The sequence below is a fragment of the Podarcis muralis genome, chromosome 2 (assembly GCF_964188315.1).
Source record: "Podarcis muralis chromosome 2, rPodMur119.hap1.1, whole genome shotgun sequence".
Lineage (NCBI taxonomy): Eukaryota > Metazoa > Chordata > Lepidosauria > Squamata > Lacertidae > Podarcis > Podarcis muralis.
In genome coordinates this window covers 121,851,312-121,863,929 of record NC_135656.1, presented here as the reverse complement: position 1 = coordinate 121,863,929, position 12,618 = coordinate 121,851,312, and the positions used below count along the sequence as shown (strand labels likewise).

Genomic DNA, 12,618 nt, shown 5'->3' with positions numbered 1-12,618 from the left:
GGCCCTCTGTCTGGTTCCCTGTAACCTCGCTTCTCGCAATGAGGGAACCGCCAGAAGGCCCTCGGAGCTGAAGAAGGGTTGAGTACTACACCCTTCCCTTCCACCCAGAGATCCGTTCTCACCTTCTTGCACGGCTTCCTCATGGAGTAACTGCAGCATTTTCTGCCTCTGCTCCTCCTTCCCTGCCAGGGCAAAGGAATAAGCCAGCAAGGCCAGGCTGTAAACGTGGATCTCTTTCGCCTGAGCCGCCGCCGTCTCCAGGCAGAACAGGGCATTACGCACAGTGGGATGCTGTGGAGAGAAGGGAGGGAGGAGTGGCTTAGCCCAAGCCATCGTAGCTGTTTCAGAAGGCCTGGGGGGAACCCGTAGGTGGTGGCTGGAATAGCAGAGTCAGGCCCACGCGCTGCAGGAAGCTGGGCAGGGCAAAGACCTAAGAACATCACAAGAGCGCCTTAGATCACACAAAGGGCCCATCTAGTCTGCCACCCTGTTCTCACAACCAGGTGCCTCTGGAAAACCCCTTTCATTTTTATTCATTTATTAAATTTCTCTACCTTTTCTATGCTTTTCCAGCTGCACTGGCTCCCGGTGGAGTAAAGGGTCAGATTTAAGGTGCTGCTTTTGACCTTTAAAGCCCTTCATGGCCTAGGACCCCTGTACCTACGGGACCGCCTCTCCCGGTCTGCCCCACGGAGGACCTTAAGGTCCATAAATAACAACACCCTAGAGGTCCCGGGTCCTAAGAAAGTCAGATTAGCCTCAACCAGAGCCAGGGCCTTTTCAGCACTGGCTCCGGCCTGGTGGAACGCTCTGCCTCATGAGACCAGGGCCCTGCAGGATCTGATTTCTTTCCGCAGGGCCTGTAAGACAGAGTTGTTCCGCCTGGCCTTTGGCTTGGAATCAACTTGATCCTCTTCCCCTCTATCCTTTTTCCTTTCTCCTTCTGTGATGGAGCTCCTATTTGGGGACTTCCCTGGCTTTTTTCTGGCCCACGTAGGACCAGTCTGGAAAGTTAGCCTTGGTGAAGACTTGATTTTTCATCCCCAAAAAAGTTTTTGATTTGAGTTTCCATTGAAAGGAGGCTGTATTTTAATGCTTTAATGTTGTATTTTAATCTTGTTTTTAAGTTGTATTTCAATCAATTTGTTTTTATATCGGGTGTTAGCCGCCCTGATCCTGGTCTTGGCTGGGGAGGGTGGGGTATGAATAAAAATTATTATTATTATTATTATTATTATTATTATTATTATTATTATTACCACCTTTCATCCAAGGAATGTGTCCTGCATCTCCCTCACTGGAATGAAGAAAACCCATCTTAAGCAAACCAGGAAAATTCTCAGCTCTCCCAGGATAGTGAAACAAATTCCCGCCACAGAACGCACGAAGGCCACTTGCTAGACTTGAGTTAGAGAACATCTGTGGTTGACTACAGAGCCCGTCATCCCTGAGCATTAGCCATGTTGGCTGGGGCCGATGGAAGCTGTAGTCCGACAAGATCTGGAGGGTCATGGGTTCTCCTGCCCTCTGCACAAGAAAGAAGGCTGGTTGTTTTGCTTGAGAAGGAAACATGCACCCCACTTGTTTGTTGGTTCGGAATTTGCCGGGAGACATTCAGCTGCGATTGTGGGGGACAATCCTGCCTGCCCTGCATGACTGTTTGTTCCACAATGGGCTTCGGGAAGGAGAAGACAGATACTTACATCGAGAGGCAGATGGCTCTCCAGCAAAGCAGCAGTGATGTAGGCAGAGAGACTGATCTCGTCATCCACCCCACCCTGTAGGAAAGGAAGCGGAAAAGGCCTCAGCTCCATGGGGTGTGTGAAGGTCCTTCTCCATCTCCCAAGATCCACCTTCTCCAAAACCCACCTGATACTAGGATGCACTTCTTCTGGCTGTCCACCATAGTTAGAACTCCGGTCCACATGGGTCTCCTATCATGGATGGTTTCCATGCAAATGGTCCCAGTCCTACTCTCCACTTCAGTTCTGCACTGCTTCCCGCCCAGGTGCACTGGGTTCCGCCCCACATTGGGGGTGCCTGTCGTGTATGTATGATGTCACACATTGCTGGGCCTTCCAGAGAGTGTTATGGTCCTCCCACAGCTGTGATGAACCCCATTGGGCCTCGTCACACCATGTGATGTCACATGTGCAATGCATTGGGTCACCCGGCCGGGCACCCCAACTGTAATGAGCTCTACGTGGGGCTACCTTTAAAGCCCTAAATGGCTTTGGCCCAGTATACCTGAAGGAGCATCTCCACCCCATCGTCCAGCCACTGAGGTCCAGCGCTGAGGGCCTTCTGGCGGTTCCCTCACTGAAGGAAGTGCGATTACAAGGAACCAGGCAGAGGGCCTTCTTAGTAGTGGTGCCCGCCCTATGGAACACCCTTCCATCAGATGTCAGGGAGATAAAGGACTATCTGACTTTTAGAAGACATCTGAAGGCAGCCCTGCTTAGGGAAGTTTTTAATGCTTGATGTTTTGTTGTATTCTGTTGGGAGCCGCCCAGAGCGGCTGGGGAAACCCAACCAGATGGGCAGGGTATAAATAATATATTATTATTGTATTATTATTATTATTATTATTATTATTATTATTATTATTATTATGGCACCCCAGAGATGGGATCTATGTTCCCACCTATCTTCTCTTCTCATGGTATCTTCCACACTACAATTTCCTCAGTCCAGAGGCCTCAGAAAGAGCTCAAAAGAACAGCGTAAGGTAATCACACCATGACCATTTCCAGCTTAATTCAGCCCAAAAGGCCAACACAAACCACACTGGTGAATTTTTGTTTCTGAGGTTGCCCCAGCATCTGGTTCTGACTGCATTCTCTCCCTCTCTCTGTACCTTCAGAGCGTTGTTCCACAGGTTCCCAATGCTTCTGAAGCAGCCATTCTCTCTCTGCCTAGCAGCCAGATACGCCTGAGCGTCCTTGATGTGTTTTTCTTCCACAAAGATGTAGGGTCTGGCTCGGGAAAAGGATTTGAGCGTAAACGCCGTCAGCCTGCAAGAAAGCCACCGAGCACAGCAGAGTCAGGCACCAGTGCCAATGCATTTGGGGAAATTTGAAAGGTAGAAGCCCAGAAATGTGCCCTTTGATAGGACCTCAGAATGAATACACCAGGAAAGCATTTTCACGTATGAGACAAAAAATCGACAGCTTAAGCTAAGGAATACAGAATTGTATTAAAATAGAATATATTCTGGGGTAGGGATTGTGGAAATTACAGGCTGGTTAGCTTAACATCTGTCCCAGGAAAGAATTGTCAAGGATGAAATTACCAAGCATATAGAAGAACAAGCCTTGCTGACGTAGAACCAGCATGGCTTCTGCAAGGACAAGTCTTGTCCCACAAACCTATAGAGCCCTATGAGAGTGTCCACAAGCATATAGATAAGGGTGAGCCAGCTGACATAGTGTATTTGGACTTTCAAGACAATTCAACCAGGTAACCTCCCCCTGGTCAACATGCCTGGCATAAATGAGGCAGCCTCTGTCAATCTCACCAGGTGTTCCCTGGGCTCCGGTTATATTGTCCAAAGGTGCTATAGGAGCCATCAGAGTGCTTGTAGTTCAGTTGTCTCTGGTAACCTGAAATGGAAGGAAAATCGGGGTGGGGTTTTTTTGCCCTTTTTTAATCTTCTTGATAAAATTTGCAACTGACCCAAAACTCAACAGAGGCATCTTCTATGGAAAGAAGCAGTAATGCAACAAAAAAGCACAAGGTTGAATATTTTCTTGAGACTTACAATTCTGAAACCTGATAAACAAGGACTACTTTTCTATTTTGCACCTATCATTTTGTGAATTATGTCTGTTGTTGTTGTTTAGTCGTGTCCGACTCTTCGTGACCTCTTGGACCAGAGTACGCCAGGCACTCCTGTCTTCCACTGCCTCCTGCAGTTTGGTCAAACTCATGCTGGTAACTTCGAGAACACTGTCCTACCATCTCGTCCTCTGTCGTCCCCTTCTCCTTGTGCCCTCCATCTTTCCCAACATCAGGGTCTTTTCCAGGGAGTCTTCTCTTCTCATGAGGTGGCCAAAGTCTTGGTACCTCAGCTTCAGGATCTGTCCTTCCAGTGAGTACTCAGGGCTGATTTCCTTAAGAATGGAGAATAATTCCTCCATTCTTAAGGAAATCCATTCTTAAGGAATTATGTCTACAGTGGTGCCCCGCAAGACGAATGCCTCGCAAGACGGAAAACCCGCTAGACGAAAGAGTTTTCCATTTTGGAGGTGCTTCGCAAAACGAATTTCCTATGGGCTTGCTTCGCAAGACGAAAATGTCTTGCGAGTTCCTGCAGGGTTTTTTCCCTCCCCCCCCCCTTTCCCCAAGCCGCTAAGCCGCTTATCAGCTGATCCAATAAGCCACTTAACAGCTGATCGCTAAGCCACTTATCAGCTGATCCGCTAAGCCGCTTAACAGCTGATCGCTAAGCCACTTATCAGCTGATCCGCTAAGCTGCTTAACAGCTGATCCGCTAAGCCGCTAAGCAGCTTATCAGCTGATCCGCTAAGCCGCTAAACCGCTTATCAGCTGATCCGCTAAGCCCGCTAAGCCGCTAATAGCGCTAAGCCCGCTAAGCCGCTAATAGCGCTAACCCGCTAAGCCGCTAATAGGCTTGCTTCGCAAGACGAAAAAACCGCAAGACGAAGAGACTCGCGGAACGGATTCTTTTCGTCTTGCGAGGCACCACTGTACTTCTGCAATAATAGGAGAGGAGTGTGCTCCTTATGGCAATGCTACATTCAGTGTTTTCCTAAATGCTACCCCAAACTCGTCAGATATGCCATTTTGGGGAAAGGAAGTACTAAGATAGCATATCCTAAAATTTCAATATCTAGGAGTTATTTTTCAATACAACTTGGGATGGAAAGCTCAAATTCAACACCTACTTAACAAGGCCAAAACCCTGTCATATGCGCTCCTCCGATTTTTCTTTTCGGACGGAGCTCTGCATGTTCCCTCGGCCCTAAAGGTGTTCAAGGCAAAAGTGGTTGCAGTGCTTGCTTATGCTGCCCCGCTCTGGGCCGTGATGACAGATCTTGCTCCCCTTGAGACTCTGCAAAGCCAATTCCTACGCCGGCTCCTAATGCTCCCCCTGTGCGTAAGCAACGCAGCCATGCGACTAGAATTGAAGATCGCATCCTTAGAAACTTGCCTGTGGAAGCAAGTCTTCAATTACTGGTTATCATTGTGGCATAGATTACCAAACCATTACCTTGTCCAATGCTTATGGCGAGATGAATTCTCCAGCCTTTGGACTAGTAAAATTCATGCCAAACTCCTGAGCTATGGAATCTCTCCCTCAGATTCCCTAAAACTAGATCAAATCACTGCTCAAAGACTGATCCGTCAAAGACTGGATGACATCGACTTGCAGCAAAATTATACGCTGGGGGGAGGTGTTTGTTCGCCCCAGAACATTGGTATCACTTTAACTTATTGCGTTCCATCATACCTCTCCTCCCTTTCGACTGTTGCCCATAGACTGGCCTTCACCAAAGCGAGGTTCAACGTTTTCCCCTCCAATGTCCTGAGACATAGATTCTCAAAGGGCCAAGTCCCCGCCACGTGCGAATGTGATAAGGTGATGCCGGAGTCGCTCCAGCACATTATGTTCACTTGCCCCTTGTTCAATGTGCCACGGGCAAATTTGTTGGGATCAATCATACAGAAACTAGAGGGTACCCCACCAAAATTCCACCTTGCCCAAATCTTGCAGGATAAGGATTCCCACACGACCCTGAAAGTGGCTAGGTTCCTGGTCGCTGTCCTCTCCCAAAAGCGACGCCAAGGAGCGCTACAAGCTAATTAAGGCGTAGCATGCCTTTCCATCTTATAGTATTTATTGTTATAGTGGTGTTTTAGCGACTGTTTTTTCTTTTCCCCACGGCACAAGCTGTCACTTATGTGTTGTTTTTACCTGTATGGGCCTATGGCCGTAATAAATATTATCTATCATATCATTTAACATTTATTTTTTATCCATTTTTTTAAAAAAATTAAATCTGTATACCACCCTTCACCCAAAGATCCCAGGGCAGTTCACAGTAAAAAAACATACAAAATAAAGACACAAAATACATGATAAAAACAAGAACAAAACAAACTCATAACCCCATTGATAAATGCTGCTATCCACTCACCCCACAGAGAGACAGAAAGGAAGTGGGTATACAAACACACACATTCAAGGGAACTGAGTAGAGCCAGCAGAATTAATCCGAGCCTTGTAAAGCACATAGAGTTGGAGGAGGAAGTGAGAAAGAGCAACACTCTTCCAACTTCCTCCTTTGGCTCTATGTACTTTTCAGGGGGAGGGACGCAGGTGGCGCTTTAGGTTAAACCACAGAGCCTAGGACTTGTTGATCAGAAGGTTGGTGGTTCAAATCCCCGCGACGGGGTGAGCTTCCGTTGCTTGGTCCCTACTTGCTACCTGCTCCTGCCAACCTAGCAGTTCGAAAGCACGTCAAAGTGCAAGTAGATAAATAGGTACCGCTCCGGCGGGAAGGTAAACGGCATTTCCGTACGCTGCTCTGGTTTGCCAGAAGTGGCTTAGTCATGCTGGCCACATGACCTGGAAGCTGTACGCCGGCTCCCTTGGCCAATAAAGCGAGATGAGCGCCGCAACTCCAGAGTCGTCTGTGACTGGACCTAACGGTCAAGGGTACCTTTACCTTTACTTTTCAGGGGAGGAAAGGTTACACAGCCACACAACCAAGGGGGCGGTGATGGATGCTCAGAGGCTATGTGGGTATCAAGAGAAGACACACCACCCTCAGTTTCTCAATAGTTTCAAAGTGTGTCCTGAACTCAAAGCCCCAGTGATTAAAAATTGGTCCCTACTAGCAATCCAACAACTAGTGTGGAAGTTAATTAATGTATTGATTTCAGTCCAGTAAGCCGGCAGCCATGCTTATAAATATGTTCTGAGTGAATCCACATTGTTCCTCCCTCCCTGCAGGAAACAACAAATGTAGTATTCTCCCCGTACATCCTCTCCTCACAAGTTTTTCTCACCAGCGACTAAGTATCCGATGGCCTTGGACTTGACCTCTTCCGTCAGCTGCTCAGTCTTATTCAGGTACTCCAGGATGTAGATGTTGGGAGCAAAGAGGGCCATGTTCTGCTCCCCACAGCCGTAGGGCATCTGAAGAAGCTGGTGGAGGTTCTCTATAGCTGTTCCGAGGATGTCCCCTGGGATGTGGGAAGAGGAGGGGAGGGAAAAGATTGGATGGAATATGAGGGGATGGTGCAGAGCCACCAAGGGAAACGCATGACAAAAGAAAACATCAAAGCAATGCAAATTCCCATAAGGAATAATAATAATAATAATAATAATAATAATAATAATAATAATAATTTATTTATACCCCAGCCACTCTGGGCGGCTCCCAATTGAGTGTTAAAAACAATACAGCATTAAATATTAAAAACTTCCATAAACACAGATCAGGAAATCACAGATCAGGGAGTGGGAAATAGTTCAGGTGGAAATGTAGGTAATGAAAATGCTGTGGAGGAGAGAATGGCCAGATGGAAGCAGATAAATATTAAGTGCTAATAAGATACAAATCTATGCAATGTGTATTAGCAACATAACACCTGCCTGCCTTGTATGTTTAATCTAACAAGTGCAAGTACAGCCGTACCTCAGAAGTCGAACAGAATCCATTCCGGAAGTCCGTTTGACTTCCCAAATGTTCGACTTCCAAAGCGCGGCTTCTGTTTAGCTGCAGTCAATCTGAAACCGCAGACGCCCCCTTGGACATTCCGCTTCCAAAAGAACATTTGAAAACCGGACCACTTACTTCCGGTTTTTGATCATTTGGGAGCCAGAATGTTTGACTCCCAAGGCATTCGGGAGCCGAGGTACGACTGTACACTGATTAAAAGCTATTTGTTATTTAAACTTTAAAAAGAGAGTGTGTTTTGCGTAATTTTTATAGAACGGAAAAGGGAACTATTTAAAGGGTTAAACAACCCGGTCTCCTCCCTTCACATAGTTCTGTAAATGGGAACTAGAGTCTAATTCCCACATATTATCAGTGCCAGATTACATGAGAAATGACTGGGCTCAGATGGAGGCATAATTAAGGAGGCAAGGAGAGGCCAGGCCAAGAAAGAATGTGCTAGAATAAGGGAAAAGACAACCAGAAAATAAGCGCAAATATTTACAGCATGTAGCATTGAGTTCCAGAAAGATACATTCTTTTCCAGCATACTCCATTTCATTACCCCTGCCACTCGATTCCCCTTCCCAAAAGTTTGCTAGCATCCCATGTCCATGGTGCATGCTCAGTCCTCATTGAGCTGTTCCATTCCACCCCAGCTCTAGCCCTTAGCTCTCCTTCCACAACTTTGTTTGCTACTTCTGCAAATCTTGGGTCTCCTCCAAGCCTGCTGACTGTCGGAGCCTCTGTACGACCCAGCTGTAAAGGCTACTCCTTCGGCTCTCCTCTGACGGTGATTAACGACCTAAGCCTTTGAATGAGACTTCAGGCACGCTCCCCTTTAAGCAGAGTACCCAGACAGCAGCAGAAGGAGACATGAAGTATGTGCTACATTGCTGCTTTATTTCTGACTACGCAGGACAGAAAAGAATATGCATCTGCTCTCTGTGAGAGACAGAAAACAACAGGAACAAAGAAACAGGAAACCAGTAACTTCAACATCTGTCTCCCGTGAGACTTCCAACAGTCTGGAATGTCAACAGAGTCTTGTGACTCCAAGAACTGCACAGTGGCGCAGAAACCTAACACTGACATCTATGTGGTCGGTGCTGTCTTGACTTCATAAGCGACTGCACTCAGCCCAGGATGTTGGAACTGGAGAGAGCTATTCACATGCGGAAGGGTGAAGACTGGGCCAGATGGTGTGGAATATAGAGCATTTACACAGGGTCTCTGAGAAGCCCGAGTCCCAGAAAGTTTTCATGACTTACCCAGCACACAGAAGGAGGCCCTGGCTGAGCCCTCCACCACGTTGCCTGGCAGCTTTAAAGAAACAGGTCCTGATGACTTCGACTTCTCTGCAAGCAGAACAGAGGGAGTTTTGATCATTCCTGTTGCCTGATATTACAGCCTCTCTTCCAGTTAGCGGGAATATTTGCAAGCCTACTCTTCGTTCCCTTCCAGGTTTGAGGAGCTATGGGCTGAAAATTTATGATTGACTTTGAAGCAGTTTTGGAAGCAAGAAACAAGAAGAACCTCTCTTGGGCTCAAGGGAGAGGGATGCATTGTATTGGACTTGACATGCATAAATATTATTGCTTGTAATAGTTGCCATCCTGCAAGTAAAGAGTCGTCTTCAAAATCTTGTGTGTGGAGTCTACTTCATCACTAGGGCTTTGAGGGTGAAAGCACTGAATCACTCTACATGACAGAAAAATAGCTAACAAAGGGTGTGTAATTACTACTATAAATAATAATAATAGTAATAATAATTGTCACTTTGCTTCACTCTGTGAGAAAAGCAACTACCGTAATTTTCGCTCCATAACACGCAGTTTTTTGCTCCTAGAAAGTAAGGGAAAATGCCTGTGCGTGTTACGGAGCGAATGCACTGGATCGGAGCCGTGACTGCCGTCAGTCAAGCAAAGCGGGAGCCGCTAGCAGGGCTTTGAACGGCTCTAGCTTTGCTTGCTTTACAGCCAGGAGGAGGGGCTCCTTTGCTTGCTTTAAAGCGACCTACGGAGGAGGAGGAGGGAGGAGGAGGAGAGAGGAGGAGGAGGGAGGGAAGGAGAGCCATGGCAGCAAAGCGGGCAGCAGCCGCTTACACGGGAGGAGGGACAGACAGGAGCCATAGCGAGCCGGGAGAAGGCAGGCGGTTCAAAGCCAGCAGGCGCTTTTAAAGTAGCCAGCAACAGCTGCTGCAGCCTCAGCTCTAAACGGAGCAATGAGGCTGCAGAGGGACAGGAGGGCTTGGATCAGGAAGGATAAAATTTAAGCAACCAGCAGCAAACAAAAAACAAAAAACCAACCTGGAGCTCTGAGCCACGAGCGCAGTGAAAACCAGGAAGTAAAAGAAAAGGCTATCCCCCGCTTCTCAGCTGTTTTCAGGCAGGATAGATTTGAGCATTGTCTGGGTCCTAGTGCCCCTACCGCTTTTTTGTGCTCCATTCTATTGCTGCTGGTGGCTGCTTATCACTCAAACTGAACCTGATACCAGTAGCCACCTGTACAAACAAAGTAGAAGGCTGCAAGGAGGAGCGCTTTTACACAGCTAATGGCGAATCCCCTGCAATCCAAGTCCTCCTCACTTGCTCAAATCTATTCTGCCTCAAAACAAGGAGCAGAAGGCTGCAAACTGTTAAATGGAAAAAAAACCCAGGCACAGGGCAAATACCTTAAGTATACCTTTAAAGCAACAGTGCTCTTTCCCTCCCTCCTCCCCGCTCAGCTCGCCGAAAAGCTCCTTCTCCATGCGTGCTCCTTGTCCCTTGAGTTCTTTTCCTTCCCTCCCCACTTAAAACGTGGTTACAAAGCATGGATCCACATGGATCCTCAGGATTTTTGCACTGGGTCACCCCAAACTCACCATCAGATCACATGTCTGTGGCCACAGCATGAACCACAAAAATCATAAATCTACTGTTTCGTTTAGAATATTTTTTTCTTGTTTTCCTCCTCTAAAAACTGCGTGCGTGTTATGGTCAGGTGCGTGTTATCGAGCGAAAAATACGGTACTTTGTTAACATTTTTTTTTTTACCAACGAATGGAAATGGTTTATTGAATATTTACAGTTAAATTATAAACAGATAAAAACATTGCCAGGATTATTGTAATAACCTGCAGTTTTATAAGAGTATATATTTAAAGAAGATGAATAAATGAGTAAATTAAGTTAATTTGGACATGCAGAAGTTATTAAAAAAACTAATTTAAGGAACCGCAGAAAGAGGGGGAAGGAAGTCAAGTTTTGAAATGTCAAAATGATTGTAAAATCAGAGAAATGTATAAATAGAAAAGTATAAATAAATAAATAAATAAATAAATAAATAAGAGAAAAGCAACTGATGATGACGATGATGTTTCTGTATGGTGCAGTTGTGCCCTTTCCAGTTCTGTGAGATTCATACAGAGAAATGGGTAGGGAGGCCTCCATTAGCCGTCACTTACCAGCTGCACATAGCAGGTTGCTGAAGACCACATCCTTCTCAACGCCTTCCGGCTTCATGAGAGGAGAGAAAAGAAAAGGAGAGGGGAGAATGAAATAAATTCTGCATTCCAGCAGTGTGCAGAAAGAAATACAGTCATACCTCGGGTTGAATGTGCTTCAGGTTGAGCGCTTTCGGGTTGCGCTCCACAGCAATCTGGAAGTAACGGAGCGCGTTACTTCCGGGTTATGCCACTTGCGCATGCGCAGACACTCAAAATGACATCACGCGCATGCGCGGAAGCAGCAAAACGCGACCCGCACACATGCAGACACACAGTCACATCTTACGTTCTATTCAGGATGCGAACGGGGCTCCGGAACAGATCCCGTTCGCATCCCGAGGTACCACTGTAGTCTGGAAGGATAAAGAAAACTTTATCCTGTAGTTGGAAGGATAAAGAAAACTTAATGTGTATTCCTCATGGCAAACAAAGCCATTCTAAATGTTATTTGGTTATTACAAACCCTAAGGTCCCTGTATATGAATTTTACATGCAGCCAAGATGGGGCCAATAAGTTAACACACTGGCACATGCTAGCTCACATTGACTGAAACTTGGAAAAGAAGCAGGAAGCAGACCCTGAAAGGAAATAGTTTACCTTACTATTAAGAAATCAATATTTTAAACATCAAACAGAACAACTCTGAGCTTTTTTTTGAGGGAAGCTGACCAAAGTTATTGAGCTTTTTTTGGGTTGCCTTATTTCAAGAGCCCGAGGCCAAGTGTATAAAACGACCCCAAATTTTGGACTACATTTTTTTTTTTAGTAAAATCATTGTCTTATACACAGGAGAGTACAGTAATTGATGAAAGAGAAGGAACCAGTGAGGAGGAAGAGCAAGTTCCCATTCTCTCTTTATTCCCCAATGATTCAGGCAACGTATTGCAAAAGATGTTGCTCTGCCATGCCCTCCAGTGACAATGGTGGGAGGAAGAAGCGGGACAATCCGGAATCAAATCAGAAACCAGGACTGCTTCTGTACATCCAGGACTGTCTTTGGAAAATAGGGACACTTGGAGGGTCTGCTTTACTCCCCACAAAATCACACTTAAAGGTAAAGGTACCCCTGCCCGTACGGGCCAGTCTTGCCAGACTCTAGGGTTGTGCGCCCATCTCACTCAAGAGGCCGGGGGCCAGCGCTGTCCGGAGACACTTCCGGGTCACGTGGCCAGCGTGACATCGCTGCTCTGGCGAGCCAGAGCCGCACACGGAAACGCCGTTCACCTTCCCGCTAGTAAGCGGTCCCTATTTATCTACTTGCACCCGGGAGTGCTTTCGAACTGCTAGGTTGGCAGGCGCTGGGACCGAACGACGGGAGCGCACCCCGCCACGGGGATTCGAACCGCCGACCATGTGATTGGCAAGTCCTAGGCACTGAGGTTTTACCCACAGCGCCACCCGCGTCCCTAAAAAATCACACTTATGCAACCCCAAATCAA

The 12,618-nt window shown here is 46.7% G+C and overlaps 2 protein-coding genes across 2 annotated transcripts in view; both read right to left on the bottom strand.

Annotated features, from left to right (window-relative positions):
- The window catches only part of LOC114592563 (uncharacterized), a 400,972-nt gene that overhangs the window by 286,045 nt on the left and 102,309 nt on the right, over positions 1–12,618 (bottom strand).
- Positions 1–12,618, bottom strand: part of LOC114591176 (alpha-2-macroglobulin-like) — a 62,727-nt gene that overhangs the window by 10,546 nt on the left and 39,563 nt on the right. Inside the window, exons 22-28 of the mRNA XM_077923094.1 lie at positions 11,137–11,188; positions 8,960–9,046; positions 7,036–7,212; positions 3,518–3,602; positions 2,858–3,014; positions 1,704–1,778; positions 123–291 (exon numbers count right to left, since the gene is read on the bottom strand). Of these exons, the coding sequence (XP_077779220.1) occupies positions 123–291; positions 1,704–1,778; positions 2,858–3,014; positions 3,518–3,602; positions 7,036–7,212; positions 8,960–9,046; positions 11,137–11,188 (802 nt within the window). The remainder of the gene's footprint in view (positions 1–122; positions 292–1,703; positions 1,779–2,857; positions 3,015–3,517; positions 3,603–7,035; positions 7,213–8,959; positions 9,047–11,136; positions 11,189–12,618) is intronic.